This window comes from Merops nubicus, unplaced genomic scaffold (assembly GCF_000691845.1).
Source record: "Merops nubicus isolate BGI_N331 unplaced genomic scaffold, ASM69184v1 scaffold11012, whole genome shotgun sequence".
Taxonomy (NCBI): domain Eukaryota; kingdom Metazoa; phylum Chordata; class Aves; order Coraciiformes; family Meropidae; genus Merops; species Merops nubicus.
In genome coordinates, this window is record NW_008594268.1 from 1 (window position 1) to 19,238 (window position 19,238).

At 53.8% G+C, this 19,238-nt stretch overlaps 1 protein-coding gene across 1 annotated transcript; it reads right to left on the bottom strand.

The window, feature by feature from the left end:
• Window positions 1–611: 611 nt before the first annotated feature.
• SKAP1 (src kinase associated phosphoprotein 1) lies at window positions 612–9,330 on the bottom strand (the record flags this gene model as incomplete). Its single annotated transcript, XM_008935711.1, has 6 exons — window positions 612–677; window positions 5,127–5,294; window positions 6,026–6,089; window positions 6,827–6,951; window positions 8,281–8,364; window positions 9,250–9,330. Coding segments are annotated over 6 exons (588 nt in total), but the record flags the coding sequence as incomplete, so codon positions are not given.
• Between the last annotated feature and the right edge of the window lie 9,908 nt (window positions 9,331–19,238).

Genomic DNA, 19,238 nt, shown 5'->3' on the forward strand with positions numbered 1-19,238 from the left:
GGGGGGGCTGGGGAGGAAACAGACCTTCCGGAGAGGGCCTTGAGGAAGACTCAGGGCTGGGTGGGGGCCCTGGCTCTGCTGCCTCCCGGGGGGGTGGTTCTCATCCTCCCGCACCCAGGTCCCTCCCTGCTCAGCATCCTGGGGCCACGAGCTGCTTCCTGCCCTCTCCCCAGGCTGCTTCTGCCCCAGCTCCTCTCCTCAGCCCCTCGGGGAGCACTGGGAGGGCTGATGCCCCTCTCTGGGGTCAGGATGGGGTGGAGTCCCTCCACGGGACATCCTGCTGCACACAGATCCCAGCAGACAGGAGGGGGGATGGATGCTGGGGGTCCTTAGCTCACTAAGACCACCCATCGTGGGGTGCCCATCCTAAAAGGAGAGGCAGCCCCATGCCCAGAGCACGGAGGAGGTGGGGAGAGCTCCCCAAGCCTGAGCTCTCTGAACTCCACCAGCTGCAGGGTCTCCTCTGTCACCACCCATCCGTCAGCTCCTGGGGTCTCCCCCATCCTCCAGCACCCCCCACCCCCCAGGATGCTCAAAGGTGGCTGGACTCAGACCCCCCAGCCATGACCTGGAGGGTCCTTTGGGTTGGCCAAAGCAGGGTGGGCTCTCACCATTTTGCTGTCTGCTCCTGGCCTCCTTGGTGTCCTCCTCTGGGCAGGGCAGCTCCAGCTCCTCATCTGGAGGGGGAAGAGAGCAGAGAAGTCAGGAGAAGGGCTGGGAGAGTTCCACCCCAAACTCCCAGGCAGGCAGAAGGCTGTGAGAGCATCCGACTGCCAGGGTAATAAATCCCCAGCTTAATTGTGAAGAGTGGAAGGGAGGAAGTCACAGATAATATTTTAAAACGTGTTGCATAAAAATATGAATTGTTGTTAACACGGGTTAAAAACAAATCACTTCTCATAGCCTCATAAATTCAGGCAGCACTTTGCTGAGTGTCCTACAAGGAGAGAAGGTTCCTGTGCAGGACTTGCAGCCTGGAGCAAAGGAGGAAGAATTCCAGGAGGGAAATTGAGGGAGGAGAAGGGACAGGAGCAGAAAAAGGAGCCCAGGCAGCTGGCCTGGCTGCAGCTGGTGGAGAAAAGGGGGTGCAAGGAAATAATATGGAATGATACCATGGAAAAGGTTTAGAGGAGGGAGCTGCTGGAAGTCACGGACTGGCTGAGGTTGGAAGGGAGCCTAGAGATCATCTCCTCCAACCTCCAGCCATGGGTCAGCTAGAGCAGGTTGCTCAAAGCTTCATCCAACCTCATCTTGAACACATCCAACAGTGGAGCATCATCAACAGTGTCTCCTACTCTCATAGTGAAGAACTTATTTCTCATTTCTAATCTAAATCTTCCCTACCTGCTCCCCTGCAGTTTAAACCATTTCCCCTGGTCCTGTCACTGGGCACTCCTGGGACAAGTCCCTCTCCAGCTTCCTGGAGGTTCCTTCAGGTCTTGGAGGCAGTTCTAAGGTCCCCCCAGAGTCTTGGGGAAGCCCTGTGAAGATGGCTGGGGACTGAAGGGAAGAAGGATCCATGCAAAAATACATTTAAATCAGATTATTTAACCCCAAGCCAGGCACAACCCACCCAGCCTGAGCTGCTCTCTGTGCCAGGGTGAGCTGGGTGCTCAGCACCCACAGAGCTGCCATCCCAGCCTGGATGCAGTCACAGAGACTAGAAGGAACCCCCCAATTCTCAAACATTTCAGAGAGCACCTTCCTCAGCTGCAAAAAGCTGAGGGGCAGCCCTGGCTCAGGCTCCCTGCTGCATCCCAGGGGCCGTGGCTTTGCTGTCACCTTTAGGGGACCAAATCTGGGTCTTCTGCTGCTCCCCCAGCCCCTCCAGGGCTCCATGGCAGAGCTCGAGGTGCTGCTGCTGCTGGGTCCCTGCCCTGCCCCTGCTGCTGTCTCCTGCTTGGGCCAGATCGATGCAAACCAGCTCAGACCTCTGCTGCCAACCACCAATTGCAGCCCGAGCTGCAGGGTCACCCCAGCTCCTGCCCCATTAGATGAGAAACAGCCCCCCAAAAAATCTTTCCTAAATAAATCAGACTTTATTGTCCGCCTCGGCCGCTGACGAGAGGGAAGCTTGTTAGCATTGATTTTTAAATAAATTATTGAAAGTGGCTCTTTGCCTGCTCTTTGCATTTGTAAAAGAGAATGTAAATGTGGCTCTGGCAGCACCTTCCCAAAGCCTTCAGCTGGATTCCTTTCTATCTTTCAACCAACAGCCTCCAATCCCCTAATCTTGGCAGCCACACCAGCTCCTGTGTGCTCTGAGAACTCTTCTCAAAGCCTCAGCCCTGCTGACCACTTATTCTGTGTCTTTTCCAAGAGGTAAAAAAAAAAACCCAACCCCTTTTTCCCTTTTTTCCTCCTTTTTCCTCCTTTTTCCAGGAGGGAAAGCCCAGGGGCTGCCTGGCCCCTGCTCTGCAGACAGTTCAAGGGGCTGTGGTGGATGGAGCCTGTTGGGACAGGACAAGGGGTGATGGGTTTAAACTAAGAGAGGGAGGTTTAAACTAGAGAGAAGGAAGAAATGTTGCTGCTGAGGGTGGTGAGCCCCTGGCCCAGGCTGCCCAGAGAGGTGGTCACTGCCCCATCCCTGGAACCATCCCAGGGGAGGTTGGATGGAGCTCTGAGCACCCTGCTCTGGGCAGGGGGTTGGATGAGATGAACCTTGAAAGGTCCCTCCCCTCCCAAACCAGTCTGGGATTCTCTGACAGCAGCCGAGCTCCACTTGCCCTCCTCCACCTCATCTCCTCCTTCAAGGGGCCCAGCCTCAACCCCTCTGAACCCACAGCAACAAGTCCCTTTGTTGAGCCAAGCCTGGCATTGAAACTCTTCCTTCCCAGGTCCTGCCTGGTTGATCTCACCCAACATCTGGATTTTATCCTGATGAATCCGAGGGAAACGCTGAAAAATGCATCTCCTGGGGGGCTGGGGTGGGGGTTGCAGCCACACCACCCCCCTTTACACCCTCCCTGGGCAGCCCTGGCACCCATGCCCAGGGTGTAGAGCCCTGTGGCAGCTCCCAGCACCCAACTGCTGTGCCAGAGCAGCCTGGGCGTCGGGCAGATTCTCAGAGGAGCTGTGTTTTAATGTAGCAATTTGATTCAATTTTCCACTCTATAAAATTACCCATCACTGCTCGTTGCTTCCTAACAGACACCTTCACTCTTAATTTAACAATCCTATCGAATTCTGCCAGGGAAATTGGAAAAATTTATCACCTGTGAAATTTTATTTTTCCTTGGTTGTATCTGTTTTTGTAAAACTTCATTAACGACGATGACTTGCTGAGGAAATTATCTCTTCATCTCCCCCCTCCACCCCCCTCTTCTCCTTTTTACCCAAAAAAAAAAGGCCTTTTTTTGTGGTCCTGCCTGCACCTTGGCTCAGCAGGGCTGTGGCAGGGGGTGCAGGAGGCTTGGCCAGACCTCAGGGACAGCAGCAAAGCCCCTGGGACATCCCCACACCAGAGGGTCCTGCAAAACCCCTGCTAAAGCACCAGGGCAGGGACACAACCCTTTGGGCTGCCTCAGGAACCTCTCAGGAAGCTTTTAAGGAGCTGGGGTGGGCAGGACAGAGAGGAAAAGGCCATAATTTAAAGGCAGGGTTTGGCTGGGATGCTCCTGCCTCCACGCCAGGGTGCTCTGCAGCCCCAGCACCAGGGCACTGATCTGTGCACATCTAGCTGAAAAGGAGGAGAAACTTCTCTGCTGTGAGGGTGCAGAGCCTGGAGCAGCTGCCCAGAGAGGCTGTGGAGTCTCCTGCTCTGGAGAGATCCCAAACCCTCCTGGCTGTGACCCTGGGCACCCTGGATCTCCACTGGAGCAGGGGGGTTGGTTGAGATGATCTCCATCCCCTACCATCCTGTGATCCCTGAGGACCAAGGGTGACCCTGGCTGGCTGCAGCTCTTTCAGGACACTCTCCATCCCCAGCAGGATCTGTCCTTCAGCCAACACTGTGCAAGCTCCTAGCAGGACCACCAGGGTGTGGAGCAAAGCTCCCATCTCCTGCCTGCTCTGGAGCTGACCTTGGCAGCCCCAAGGCAGCCAGGACTCAGCCACAGCTCCCAGAGCAGCCAGGGCTGCTGCAAGTCCCCAGCCTGACAGACCACCAGCACCCCCCACACCAGCCTGGGGACCACCACCAGGGAGCCCAGGGATCACTGGAGGAAGAGAAAAAGCTGCTCCCCAAAGAGCTGAGGATGTACACAGAGGAAGAGGAGGTCAGGAAGGAAAGAGGAGTGATGGAGAGAGGCTGAAGCTCTGCCCAGGGTCCTCCAGGCTGCCCTGGAGCCCCAGTTCTGCTCCTTGCAAAGCACTGAGCAGACATCTCCTCTGGCAGCAATAACAAGCCAAACATCTCAGGCACCATAAAACTTTCCAGTGCATTTAATAGAGAGATTTTTTTCTTAATCACTACAAATATAAAGTCCTGAAATAAATAAGAAGAAACAAGGACCTGGTTTGCATCTCTCAGAAGGTGCAGAGCTGGGTCACCCCAACCTCAGCACCGAGGTGGAGCAGCACAGGGGTTTGAGAAGGGCTCAGGTGAGCTGTTGGCCAAGCCCTGGGGGATGTCACACCATGATTCCTGCCAGAACAGCAAGAAATGGTGCAGACCACCTCACCCTCACAGGCTGTTTGGTTCTGGGCCAGGGAGATTGCTCCTGGCTCCTTCAGCCACTGTCCTGCCACCTCCAGACCTCGGCCACTGTTTGTGAATGGGTGCTGGTCTTTAATGCAGTTATTTGATCATCTTTTGGAAGACCAGTGATTGTGTTAGAGCCACGACTGCCTGCCCAGAAGGGAGCACTTCCATCAGCTAAAGCCTGATTTTCCAGGTAACACAGCCCAGAGGTTTTTTAGAGGAACCCAACCTCTAAAAACCACCTCACCCAAATTTACAACCCCTTCACCTCCTCAGGACAGAAAGGGTCTTGGCTCTGGTGGCTCATCAACCAGTAGGAACAAAGAAACGTGATCAAAACTCTGAGGGATGGGTCTGTTAAGCTCAGCAGAGCCCTGGATGTTCATTCCCATCAACAGATGATGTGGCCGAGGTGTCCTGCCACGTTTGCAGGGCTGTGAGTGGAGGAGGGGTTGGGTTTGAAGCTCTTTGGTTGGTTGCTCACCTGGCAAGACCTCGTAGATGTCATCATCTTCCATCTCAACGTTCAGCTCCTCCTGAGTCAGGGTAGTATTGTGGGTTGTCCTGTTCCCAGAGTCAGAACCCTCCACGTCGTTGTAGAGCTCTTCTTCATCATCCTCATCATCACACGGGATAGTGAGGGAGCTCAGGTCTGGCAGGAGAGAGCGAGAAGCCTGGTGAGAAAGGGCAAAACCAAAGCACCAGCAGGATGCTGGTACCTCAGTGAGTTGAAATCAGGCAACAAATCCTGTGCCCACTGTACTTGGTGCTCAGGACCTTGCAGGGAGGGACCTGGCCCCTGGCGTGGCCCCTGAGCACCCAGTGTGAAGAAGATGGGCTGAGAAGAGGCTAAAACAAAGGAAAAGCCCAAGAAAAGATGGCAAAAGGCAAAGAACAGAGCCAAATTCAGCAAGTGCCTCAGGGAACTGAGCCTGACCCCGTTTCCAGAGGGTTTCCACACCCAAGCTTGGAGCCTTGTCACACAATTGCTGGTCTCCAGCTAGAGCCAAAGCTCATCCTTCATCAGCCAAGGCCAGAGCAGCAGATCTGCAAGGCCAGCAGCCAGGAGCAATTCCCACCCTTCTTTTGTCCTCCTTAGTGACACTCGGAGCCTTTGAGAGGCCAGACAACTGTCTTCTAAAAGCAGCCAACAGAGCTGAAACCAAATCCCTGTGGGCTGCAACCAACCCACTCTTCTTAACCACCTGCTCAACAGAGCAAAGGGCCAGAACCTCCCTCCTGCTGGGGCAACAGCAAGGTCCTGGCAGGGAGCACAAACCCACCCCCTGCTGGAGGGAGAACCTCAAGCCAGGTGGGAAGATGTTACCAGGCTCTGCCCAAACACACAAGACCTATTGGCTTGGACTGAGCTGCCAGACTCACCCTTCAGGAGGAACTGGATCTGATCCACCCAGTCTTCAGCCTCTGCTGGGCTCGGGGCTGTGAACTGGAGAGAGGTTCACCTGTCACTGTGCTGCTCCTTGTATGTGAGGAGAGGACAAAGATCTGCAGGTAGAACGAGGGGTGGAGATCCTGGACCTGCCATTCTCTCCCCTGTGGCTTTGGGAAAACCATTTCCCCTCTTTATCTCCCTCTTCCAAGCAGGGAACCAGGAGCGGAACCCAGGCAGACTATCCCAGAGGAAGCCTGTCAAGCCTAATTCATTCCAATAATCCAGATGAAAACCACAATCCCCACTGAGCAGACTAAGCCAACTGAACGAAGACTCTCCACCCACCACCTCCCTGAAGCTCAGGAAGGTTCTCGTGCACACTTTGTGCCTTGGGTCAGGTTTTTCATGACACCAGTTGTTCGTTTCCCCTCCCCTTGAATGCTCCACAAATGGAAGGTTTAAATTTAACCTGCCTCTGAATTGCTTATTTAAAAATGGGCTTTCCAAACTCAATCCTCTACTGCTTCTCTCCCATGCTCTTATTTATTTCTAGTGGCTCACAAGTAGAAAAAAGGCCCAGGACCCCTCTTGTGCTAAGGAAAGGTCCATCCTGAGATGACCCACCCAGGAGGAGAAGCTCTGGCACCTTCTGCAATCCCTTTTGGTTTATTTTACCAGGGGTTTGGAGCTTCCCAGCCCTCCCTGACCCTGCCCCCAAGACCTGGGACCACGTTCTTGTGTGCCTAGTGGCCCAGCAGCCCAGAAGGTCCATTTCTTCCCCCAGTTCCTACCTCGTAGGTGCGTTTTCCAGGGCAGCTTAACTCAAAGCAACAACTTTTCCTGGAGTCTTTGCGCAGGTGAAAAGCCCTCCGGGCACTGTAACGCTCAATGGAGAAGTTGCCTTTGGGTTGCTTGCCTGGAAGAAGAAAAACGTGGCCAAATCTGGAGTTGGCATCTTTTTACCAAGCTTGCAGTGCTGCTGGGTGGTGCAGAAGGTTGTTGCCCACCGAGGGAAACCAAAGAGAAACGGGCAGAAAAAGACCCTTCAGCCTAAGCATGGAAAACCAAAGGAAATATTTTTAAATCTTCATAAAGACCCAGTGAAGAGGATGCCCTCTTAAAGCTCAAGAGATTGCAGCCAGCCAGCCAAAGGCTGCTGGGGTCAGAAGGCTGCATGAGATGAGTTGATGGTAATGAAGCAGAGCCCACCCTGTACTTGGGGAAACCTCAGGCTGGTGATTATTTTGCTGGTAAGGCATTAACGGGGCAGTGTCCAGGAAGAAACACTTAGTGAGGCCTCTGAGGATTGTCCTGTGGAGCTGGTTGATGCACAGGCATGGCTGGTGTCAGCCAGGGTGGAGAGAGGAGCCCTCACTGCAGCCATCTCAGGAGGCTTTAATTACCCCAGCTCATTATTTCCTCCTGAATCTTCTCGAGGAAGTGTGGGAGTGTGATTCAGGCAGTTGCTCTGAACCTTTTCTTGATTTGCAGATCCTTACAAAAACTTCCAGGGATGAGGTCGTGCCCTAAGTAAAGGATTTCAGCCCACGACAACAGGTTGGTTTTACTCCTTGGTCTTCTGGAGACCCTTTGGAAGCTGACAACTGCTCATCCCTCACAGAAACGACCAAATATCAACCAGCTCACAGCCCTGCCAGGGGGAGAGGAGTTGGGAAGCTTGTTTGGAGCCAAAAAGTGCTCGAGATCCTCAGACAAAGAACATGGAAGGGGGACAAGGACCCAGCTTCATCCCCACCACCCGCTGGGCTTGAATCCTGTCCTAGCTGCAGAGTGGTCCTTGGAAACCAGGGATGGAGGGGTGTGTTTTGTGAGCCATTTTCATGCCATTTTTCTGGCTGGGTGGAAGAGGGGGAGGTCGTATATCTCCCCCTGCCAAACTCTGTTGGAGAGATGAGCTGTCTGTTTATATGTACCTGATGGAGCATGACTGCAAAATATTTATATACACTGACACAGGGATTATCTACAGTCACTTAGGGGGTTGGAGCCCAGCTGAAGGCTAATGGGAAACTTGCTACAACGTTTTATTCACACACAGCTCTGCTCCTCTATCAGGAAGGGAAACAAAAAAGGAAGCTGAGGTCTATCTCCCTAGAACCTGCACATTGTGCCTGGGTAGGGAACGACACCAGCCTGTCCTCCAGCACGGGCTCCCCCTCCTCTTTTCCAGCCCTTTCCATGCCCTCCAGCTCTGGGGACCAGAGGTAGATCTCTCACCACTTACTTTTCTCATTGGCATAGTAGAAAAAGGTCTTTCTGTTGAGGACACACCATCTCTTCTGCCACTCTGAGCCAAAAAAGCTGTGCTCTAGAAAGAAAAGGACAGCAAAAGGGTAAATATTCATTCCTGGTCTTTCACTGCGTGCTTCAGATGAATATTTAGGGGAAAGAAGACTATTTTTCCCCAACAAAACCCTGGCACAATGTTCAGGCAAGCAAATTTAGGTACAAAACCTCAAGCAATAAAAGGGATGCAGCCTGTCCTACAAGGCTGGAGCCTCCACCAGCCTTTCCCCAGCTCTCCAGGCAGGTGGGGCTGAGCTGCTGGGACCCCTCGTCCTGCTAAGTGGGAGGGAACACAGCTTTGGGTTAAACCTCCCTCCCTGAGGTTCAAGTAAATGGATTTCACTCTAATTGGAGCAAGCTAAAACAAGCTCAGGGCCAGTTATACAGCTCAGCTGCTGGCCATGAGGGAAAAAAAAAAAGGGCTGTTCTTACCTCATACCACCTGTCATAGAGTAAATAAATCAAGATAAAAATCTGAGCGATGAGGAAATAATTTGTAGCTTTCACAAGAGTCAGTAAAATCAAGATAAACCTGAGGCTGACTCACAGGCCTTATCTCAACTTGCTAATGTGTGTGATGCCACGAGCTGCCTCCTCTTCACGGGATTTTATCCTCATTAGGGGTTGCTCCTTAGAAGGGCACATCTTGCCTTAGAGGACTGGGCTGCTGCTTAATTCAATTGCTGGGGTTTAATCTTTGTGCAGTTTGATGATCTGCAAAAGGGAATAAACACAGGCTGTGCCCTCCCTGCTTGTCTCATGCCCAAGAAAAGCCTGAAAGCTTCTGCAGGGGCCTGCAGAGAGATCTGCAGCCAAGATGAGTTTTCCTGCTGGATTTCCATCTGCAAACTTGCATGCTTGGCAGTTCTGAGGGGACTGCCCCAAACCTGATCTCCTCAGGCCATACCTCGGGACCTCTTCTCCAGATAGCCTTGCTTCAGAATGTTCCCTGAGTCTTCAACAGCCTTCAGTGGGATCTCCTCCAGCCCTGCAGAGAGCACAGCAAAGCCAAGCCTTGAGATTTCCCATTCCCAACCCCTCAGCACCACATTTTCAGTCTCTTTCTCTGCAGAAGCAGCCTGGGAGGGCAGATTGGGGGCTGGAGGTGGAAATCATGGTCTACCATGATCTCCTCAGCTCTTCCCAACCCTGCTTGCAGGCTCCCAAGAGTCCTCAAGGAAACCAGGACTATGATTCACAGGGCTACACAGACCCATCCTCAGCAGCTTGAGGCTGGTGCTGCTTGGGGGGCTGATGCTCAGCCCTTTACCCCCAGCCAAGGATCTCTGGGAGCCAGAGGTGACTAATTAAATGTCACTAATCACCTCCCCAGTGCCCAGCCCTTGCAGCCTTTTCAGTAGGAATAACTTCCCAGCATCCCAGGTCCCAAGAGCTTCTCTGTTTTTTCCAGCACATCTCCCTCACACCCAGCTCTTGACCCAATCCCACCTCCCCATCACCTCCCTCATTCATAGCTGAGTTTAATTTCTGTGTTTTATAGTTTTTAAGCTCTGAACTCGCTATAAATCCTCTGCTAAATGGATCTGGGGGTGAGTAGTGGACACACAGACACGTGAAGTTTGGGTTGGTGGGAAGGTTCCTCTGCATCTGCCTCCTCTGTTCACCAGATCCTTCAAAAACCAAACCCTGGAATTGTGCAAAGCTGTCTGAGGAAATTCAGACTGGAGGATGCTCAGGGTGCTGGGGGCTTGTCCCACATGGAGAAATCTCTTTTCTCTGCAGTGTGACTCAGGCTGAGCTCACTTCTGAGGCTGCTCTGGGGAAATGCAGCGTGGCAGCTCCAGCAAGGATGGGAAGGAGCAGGGATCCACTTGGGTGTGTGCAACTCACTGCACGAGGAGGTGGGAGCTGAGGGCAAATGGAGACCTTCTACAACCACTGCTGAACGTCAGACTTATTATTTCTCTTATAATGAAAACAAACGAGGTTGCTGAGAAGGACCTAAATTCCCTCAGGGAGTTCAGACTGGCCAGTATCAGATTTTTCCCAATGAGGAAAGCCACAGAACAATGCCCCAAGGAGATCCTGGACCTTTCTCAGGTGGAGGTGGCCCTGGGCACCCTCAGAGATGGGACCCTGCCCTTCCTGGGACTCTAAGGGGACCAAAATGTCCCTCCCAGGGACATTTGGCACCTTCCAGGGTACCAGCTTGGCATCCCTCCTCCACGCCCGGGTGAAAGCACCTGCCCAGCACGAACGTGCTGAGCTTTTTCTCTAGTTCTGCTGAGAATCTGAGTGGCAAAACAACCACAATATCTTCTCAACCCTGAGCCCCGACCCCTTTGGCTAATGCAAATCTAAATCTCATTTTACAGGACGTGTAGAACGATGAGAAGGGGACGGTGCTGCCGGGTGCCCAGGGAGACCCTGCCTGTATGAAGATTACATTAGTGTGCCCAACGCCAGCTCGCTGATCCCGCTGGCAGGAGCATAAAAAAGGCTGGAGTGAAACTTTTATTTAGATGTTAAGAAGCCAGAGCCCAGCGGGGGGACGGAGGCGGCCCCGGCGAGATCCCATCAGCGGCGAGCTCCGATTGAATTACCCAGGGGGGAAGGCAGGAGCTGCCAGTGCTGCTTCGCTTCTTTCATTTCATTTACTTTCAGTCCATTATCAGCATGAGGCTTCCCTCTGCCTCTGCTCCCCCCCTCCCTCCCCAAAAACCATCCGTGGGCGTCGCTGGCGTGCGGGACCAGCCGAGGTGAGGATGCTCCCGGGCATCCCGGTGCTCCTCGGGAGGCTGGTTCTGCTCTTTCCTCCGTTGCCAGGAGAGATTTAGGGGTGTGCAAGGAGCTTTCAGACCCCACAGAGAGCCACCAAGGCGGGGAGGCACCAGGGAGGGGATGGGAGCCAGCAGCAAGGTCCCCCAGCCCCGTGCCAGCTCTCCTTGCCCACCCTTCTCAGCGCCCTGGGGCAGCTGCTGCCTCTCACTCGTGCCCTGCCCTGCCCGAGATCAATGTTCCACGTAGGCAGATCCCACATTTCAGGTTATTTTTGGCCCTGGGTGCCAGGATTTGCAGGGCTGGCAGATCCCCAGAGCTGGGGGAGCTCTGCAGCATCACCTCTGCAGCACCAGCAGGAGCCCAGACCTCTCCTGCTCTGCAAGAGCCACCCTGCCTCAGTTTCCCAGCAGGAAAACCAGCAGGAAAGGCGACTCCCTTCTTCTTAAATACTCGGTGGCTGCTCAGACAAACTGATCCAATTAAGGAGGGGTTGTGAGGGCTGATTCAATTGCACGAGGCTCTGGAAATTTTAAGTTTTACAGACTCTGACATGAAGATGGCAGCTGTAACCTCTGTGTGAGATGCAGCCTCTCTAATGCAGCCCTGCTCACGCAGAGCCAGGAAGATTAAATCTGTGTGAGGTGGGTGACTTGGGGGGGGAAACATGGCACAAGGGGCTGTGCCTGGGGGGACGTGGGGTGTCCCCATCCCTCCCTGCGTCCCCAAGCCTGCCCCTAACCACAATCCAGATGGCTTTTGCTAGCAGCAAAGAGCTAAATCAACCTGCAAAGACAGTCCCTGAGAGGGGGGTTATTTCTTTAAACCATCCTAATGGACAGCCAGAAGCCCCTGAGGAGCTGGTGGGAGCCCAGCTCCAGGGAGCTCTCTGGTTTCCAGGGGCAGAGGGTTTCTTTGCCCAGGCAGGCTGTGCCCCAGGACCACAGAGCCAGCAGGTAAACCACAGCTCACCCCATCTTCCAGGACTCCACAGGATGGCAAAGCCAGCCCATGGCCTGGGCATCTGTTCCAACCACTAATGGCCACTCACCACTTATAAAAACAGACACAAAAAGCCTTAAATTCATCTGAAGGAGACCCATCTGTGCTCTCCCAGGCACACGACCCCTCCACGGTCACTCCTGGCAGGACTGTGGCTGTGTTTGGATGGTCTCAGTGGTCCCTTCCACCCTGGCATCTCCCCAGGCCACCCTTTGCCCAGCAGACAGCTGGTACTGGCCACCAGCAGCTCCAGCCCCTCGTGGCCTCTCCTCCACCCTCTGCAGCCTCTCAGGCCTGGCTCTGGAGGGAGCTGCTCATCCCTGAGGATTTTCCTGCAGATGAATTCCCCAATCCACGATCCCCATCACTCCACAGAAGGGCTGCACATGGGCAGCCCTGGGAATAACTGTGCCTGAATCCTGGGGATGGAGCTCAGCAGAGGATACAAAGCTGGAGCATTTCAGGAGTGGGAGAAAAGTGGAGCCAGAGACTCATCCCCACAGATGCAGGAGCAGACATTGGCTCTTTCCTTTCCCCTCTTTACGGCAGCTCAACCTCCACGGGGACTTGCCAAAGGATGGTCTCAGCCTCAAAGGCTTCACCCCTGCACCGAGCTCAGCCCTGGCCACCAACCGAGGCTCTGGCTTCGCTGACCCAACGGCATCTTTTGGGTGAAGTTCCTGGGAGTTTGGCTGCCAAGCACTGTGACCGTTCCACCCCATCCTCACCACGTCCTGCAGGACCTCTGGCTGTCAGCTCCAGCCCCTCCAGCCTCTGAGTCACACACACCAGCTGCACAAAATGTCACAGGAGCCGCAGCCGAACATGCCCAGGGGCCACCTCGGTGCCCACGCTGTCACATCAACCTCCTGTTCAAAGGGCTGGAGCTCAGAGGCACGACAGTTCCAGCTCATTCCTCCTCCTCCTCCAGCTCATTCGCCGGGCTCAGACGTGCCAAGAGCAGATTCTGCTCGCGGGGACTTCGCAGGGAACACCCAAACCCATTTCCCAGCAGTCCCCCCAGCCCTCCGTGCTGGCTGTGCTCTTTTTCCATTGAAACTAATGAGACAAAAAACAATCAGAAAGGGCCAAACGGCCCCTCCCGCTGCCTTCAAAGCCAGACAGGCTCTGGAAATGCTGAAAGCTTTTGGAGATGCCACCCCCTGCCAGGGTTCAGCACAGCAAACGGGGCCAGGAGGTGGCTGCTGGGGCTCCTGGCACCAACGGCCACGGTCGAGTGGCATCTGTGGGGCTAGGACTAGGGCAGGGGTTGTCCCCCTGGTCTCAGCACTGCTTTCTCCTGGCCAGGGTTGCCCAGGGCTGTGCCAGGCTGCCCAGGGCAGTGGGGGAGTCCCCACCCCTGGAGGGGTTCCCAAGCCGTGGAGATGTGGGGTGAGGGACACGGGGCAGTGGGGACCTGGCAGTGCTGGGGGGGTGGTTGGACTCCAGGATCTTAAAGGTCTTTGCCTTGTAGAATCATGATTCCATGATTCTATGATGCACATGAGTACAGATCCCCCCAAGACTTCTTCCCAGGTACCCTGAAAAAGTTACCAGCCAGATCCACCCCACAGTCCAGTCCCTTGTGGGAGGACAGGACTGAGCTTGGCCCCAGGCTCTGGTTAATGGAGACTGGATCCATCTGGCACAGTTGGGAAGAACCTTCTAGTGCTGGGCAAATGCTGCAGCCAATGCTGGGCAAGGACTGATGTCCCCAACCAAAAGGAGCAGGAGGAGAAAGACTCTCATGGGAGGTGAGCCACCATCCATCATCAACACAGCCCCCACATCTCTGCCTCCTTGTCCCCCTGCTCCAGGTCACAACCCATCTCCTCGGTGGCTCCAAGATCCTCAGAGCCCCTTGGACACTTTCTCCTCCATGCCTCAGGAATATCACCAAAGCTTCCAGTGCCTTGGAAACACCCGGGGATCGTTTATAATGGTGGGAATGAAATGAGCAACTATTTCCAAGAAAATGGGGAGCTAAACAATTGTCAACATGGATCATAGGAAATAGATCTTGTGCCAGGCTAATTTTATTGCATTTTTTTGAGGAGGAAAATAAGAAAGTAGATGAAGAAAAGGCAAAGCACGGCGCAGCAGAGAAGATTTATGTGGGCTTCAGCTTGACTTTTCAGAAGTGGCTAGTAAGCAAAATTCAGGGTGTAGGCATCCACCCCAGGATAAGCACCTCCACTGAAAACCATTCAGCAAGCAGAAGGCACCTAAAAATCAATGGCAACAAATCATGGAGAGGGAATTATCAAGTGAAATATCCTGTGTTCAGCTTCGGGAGCCCTGGGATGCTACGAGGCATCCAACCCAACACCAGCTCAGCCCAAAACTCCAGCTCAGCCCAGAGCTTCCTCTGGGATAGGCAGGGAAATGCTGAATGCATTGAAGGCAGGAACCAGCATTAACTGGGCCCAGGCAATGGTGGAGGCTTTGGACAAGTGCTGGTAGTTCAGGAGTGATGACAAAATCCATGGAAGTGGCTCAAGATAAACCACAATTCTCACCTGGGGTTGAACCTAATTAACAGCATTGCCCCTAATGACCTCGTTGGACTGCAATTAATGATGGGACACGAACAAATAGGGGACATACAGATGGGCCTTTGTCCAGCACTGAGTTAGTGTTGGCTCCTTTGTTGTTTTTTCAGAGTCTATGACTGATTTTTATGATTGATAAGCAAAGAAGAGAAGGGAGAGTTGGTGGCAAACTGTAGATTGGGCTGGGATTTAGCCTGAGAGGGTGGAAAAAACCTTTTGACTTTTATTGGTGTGGGGTTTTTTTGGTTTTTTTTTATAATTCTGTTTGGAAAATGAAACAGCAAGTGTGAAGTTAAATCCACTCTGCCCAAGGAAAACAAAAGAAGAAAAGAAAATCCAGAGGAGCCAAAGCCTTGGGCCCAAAAGTTTCCTTCCAAATCGCTAAGTCTATAATTGCAAAATAAAAAAACACTAAATCTCAATATCTAGTTGCACAGCTCATTAGCCAAGGGCTCACACTCAGCAAAGAGGGAGGGAAAAAAAAACACCCAACCCCTTCAGCACCAAGTGGATTTTGGGGGGGTTGCTATGGAAACCAGCCCCTCTCAGCCCCATCTCGGATGGGTCTGTCTGTCTGCCCGTCCACAGCCTTCCCCAGGATGCAATTTTTTAAAGTCCTCTGTGAAAAAAAAACCCAACCCAAATCCAGCCTCATGTATGAGATATATAAATATAGAATCCCTGCAAGTCATTCCCCTGTTATTTCTCTCCCCCAAACATAACATTCTGTCAGGCACCCGACCTGCTGTGCTACCGGGACGACGTGATTTACAACGTGAGGAGGGAAAACCTAAATCATCACGGAATGAAAACATTAAAGTTAATGCATCACAAGTGAGGAATTTATTACCATTAACTCCAATAAACAGTTATAAACCACCCGTCCTTTCCTGTCCACGCGCAGGGACACGGGCACGGGGACTTCATTAAGCTCAACTTTCTTTCCTTCTCCACCAGACCGCTCATGTGTGCTCCAACTGGTCACCATTTATTGTTAACTGGACTGGCTCATTTTCCAGGGGCTGGAGAAGGTTTGAAGGCCTCATCCATTTCCTTCCACGGGTGGCTCGGCGCAGAGGGATGGAAGGGGAAAGTTCAGGAGACGTGTGGGCTGGATGAGTTTCTTTAAACGCCGCTGGGAAGAGGTGCTCCAACAAAAAGCCAACCCTCCCCCTCTGCACCTCGTGCCTCCTGGAGGCTGGGGGACAAGGGACAACATCTGGCCACCCTGCATGGTTCCACCAGAGCCTGGTTTCCCCCCTGGGTGCACTCAGCCAAATATTGGCTTCTGGTTGATGTTGCCCCCCTGATGTTGGGAACCCAAGGCTGACATCTGAAGCCTTATCCAAACAGGCCCCATGGAGGTGGGGCTGGATGGTTCCTGTGTGGGACCGTCTCTCCCCACCCCCCCTGTGCACTGCAGTGGGTTTTGGGAGAGGTCCAGGGGGGGATTTGGGAGGTGGGAGCTGTGGGGGTGTCAGAACAGGCTCTGCCATCCAGCTGTTAACACCTTGAGATGTTGAGCAGCGTGGTCTAGCTGAGAGGTGTCCCTGCCCATGGTGGGGAGGTTGGGTTAGATGATCTCCAGGGTCCCTTCCAACCTTGGCCAGGCCATAAAAAAATGGACTTTCCATAAAAATCCCACCGGGTTCCAGGGGAGCTGCAGACCCGACCCACTGACTGTGCCAACGGGTTCCTTACTGCTGCCAACCAGGACTTGGACAAGAACTTCATTTTCCCACAGTGCACCACCAAGAGCTGCTCCCCCACGTCCCAACACCTTCAGTGGGGCAGCACCCAGAGCTCAGCCCCCGAGCCAGGACCCCACTGCAGCTCTATGGGCAAAGAGATGGTTCCTACAGTGACCTGTGCCACGTGTCCCTTCCTTGTCCCCCTTCAGAGGGGGCTTTCAAGATGCTTCTCCTCTCTTCTGAGGCAAGCTAAGAGCAAAGCAGTGGGAGTGGGGGTGGGATGTGGGGTTGGGCACCTTGGAGCTGGCAGAAGTTGCAGCTCTGCTGCTGAGTGCTCAGGTTGGAAGCCTTCTCCTCCCTGAGCAAAGGCTCTGCTGGTTAGGGTGCAGCTAAAAAACATTTGCTCCTTTTGCTCAGCCATTCTCCAGCTTCATTAACACCCACTCCTGGAGCTAACAGGACCATGTCTGGAGACCCAAGGGATCTGCCCCATCCATTTCTCCTCATTCCCAACCGAGGAGTTTCCCACTGGAAATATTTCACCATCTGGAATTCTCTCTCTTGAGCTGGACCATCGTCGTGCCCACCCTGTACTGTGGTAGGACATCAACCCAGATGTGAGCACAGTGGTTTGGCTCCAATCCCAGAAATCCCTCTTGGATTTTCTGTCCACGTGGGCACCTGGAAGGGCTCAGCCACCCTGCAGAGGTGTCACAGAGTTGTGACACCCCCCAAGACCCCAAGTCAAGCATTGCCTGGGCCCTGCTGTGTCCTCCAAGACCAGGAGCCCTCCACATCTTCCATCCATGAGCTTCCCTGCCAGGAGCAAATGATGAGGACAAAGAGGACCAGAGATGGGAACATCAGGAAGAAGGGACCCAAGCAGCAAACAACCTCTGGGTGCCCACAGCAGCATCTCAGGCCACTGGGACATCTGCTTGGGCTCTGGGGGGGATACAAGCTTTGAGGAACCAAACCCCTGCGTGTCTCTGCATCCTGCTGCCTCCCCCTCTGCCACCCAGCCCTGTGACACCACACCCACGAGCTGCTGGACCCGAGCCCTTCCCCACGGCCAGATTTCCTTCCCAGAAGGGATTTTCCTTCCCAGGGGCTCGGCGAGGCTGGGAAAGGAGCAGGCACCTGTTGGCTCCAGCCCATCTCACCGCTCAGCCCTTCCCTTCCTCTAAAACCTCTGCAGCCTTGACACAAATGATTCCTATAGATCACGAGGGAAAATCGAGAGGATTTAAAGAGAGAGGAGGGTTAGGGGGAAAAGTAAAACAAATGACACGGGGTTTTTCAAGCAGAAACAATGGCAAGATGAAGATCTATGGGTGGCAGGCGTTCTGGAGGAGGCAGGAGGCTGTGCTCTTTTCCCTCTCCCAGTGTCACTCTCCTGACCTCTACCATTTGAAATGCTTTGATTCCACCTTGCCCAAGGGATCTGTGAGCGCCGGGGAAGAGATGAGGGATGCCCGTGCCTGACCTCACCTCCACATTGTCTAACGACCGAGGGCATCAATCAGCTTTTCAGCTTTTCCCCTCCACAGCCCCGAGTGCCGAGAGCCCCTGCGAGGAGGCTGGAAAGAGGAGATGATTTCCCTGAGGGTTTCTCTCCTGGAACTGCAGGGTTGTGTCTCACGTGAAGAACGACTTTCCCCCGAGACCCCAATTTGTGTAGGAAATGAATGGCAGGGGGTGGGGAAGGGGGATGCTGCCGACCTGCTCTGGGTGAGAGGTGTCCCGGGGAGGTTGGGTTAGAGGTCTCTAAGTGCCTTCCAACCTGGGCCATTCTGTGATCCACCCAGGGCAGGAGCAGGAGGGGCACAACAGAATCCACAGCCCAAACTGGCCGTGCTCATCCTCGTGCAAACCAAACCCAGTGCAAGACCAGGAAAGAGCTCTAAAGAATTCAGTGAGGCTGCTGGTGTCAGGGGTCAGCCAGAGAGGAGCTATGGGGACATGGTGATTGGGCAAATGCCAGGGAAAGAATAAAACCAGCCAAGTGTTCTCAGCCTACCTCAGCCTATGACCACCTCAGGAAGATGCCCAGGATTGGATTTATTACTCCCAGGCACTAGCTGGCCTGGTACCACCCCTGGAAGAAGCCCCTTTCTGCAGCCAAATAGTCAGTCCCAAGCACTGGACGTGGCAGAGAGAGATTTTAAGAGAGAGATCTGGATAAGAGCAGGGCAGGAGAGGGGCTCTGGAGGGCACGGGCAGATGCCTGATGGCAATTGGGCTCTGAGTCACAGGTCTGGGTCTGCACACCCAAACTGGGCAGCAGAAACATCTCAAACCCCCTCACCAGCCTGCCTGTGATGGGCATCCCTGCCCTGTCCTGCCTGCTCCTGCCCAGCCTGGGGCCAGGGGCTGCACCAGCCAGGGCTGCCTTGGTGAGCTGAGCCACACTGGCTGGGTTTAGTCTCACTTCCATGTCCACAGCAAGCTAAGAAGTTAACAAGAAGCCCTGGGGAATGGAGTCGTCTGATTTTAGGCATATTTACCCAGGCTCTTGGCAGCACTTCTCCAGAAGCAGGCAGCTCACCTTTACCTGGCTGATGCCAAGAGCATTGTTAGCTGTTATTTGCACAGTGCTTCCTGAGCCTGAACCCCCCCAAAGCACGAGGTGAGATCATTATTCCAGCATTCAAACCCAGCATCACTCTTTAAAAACAAATTTTGCAGGTAATTCATCCTAACTAACTGCTATTTGCAATTTAGTCACTGGCTTGTCTCCTCTCAAAAGCCAGTGGAGGCACCTTGGTGGGTGGTTCCTCAGTAGAAGCATCCTGGCATCACTGACCACTCCTTGGTGACTCCGTGGTGGGCACAGAGCCCCCCCTGCAAACCCCATTTGCTGAGAAGTGCAATGGCTGTGGGGTGGGTGCATTAACAAGAGTGTGGCCAGC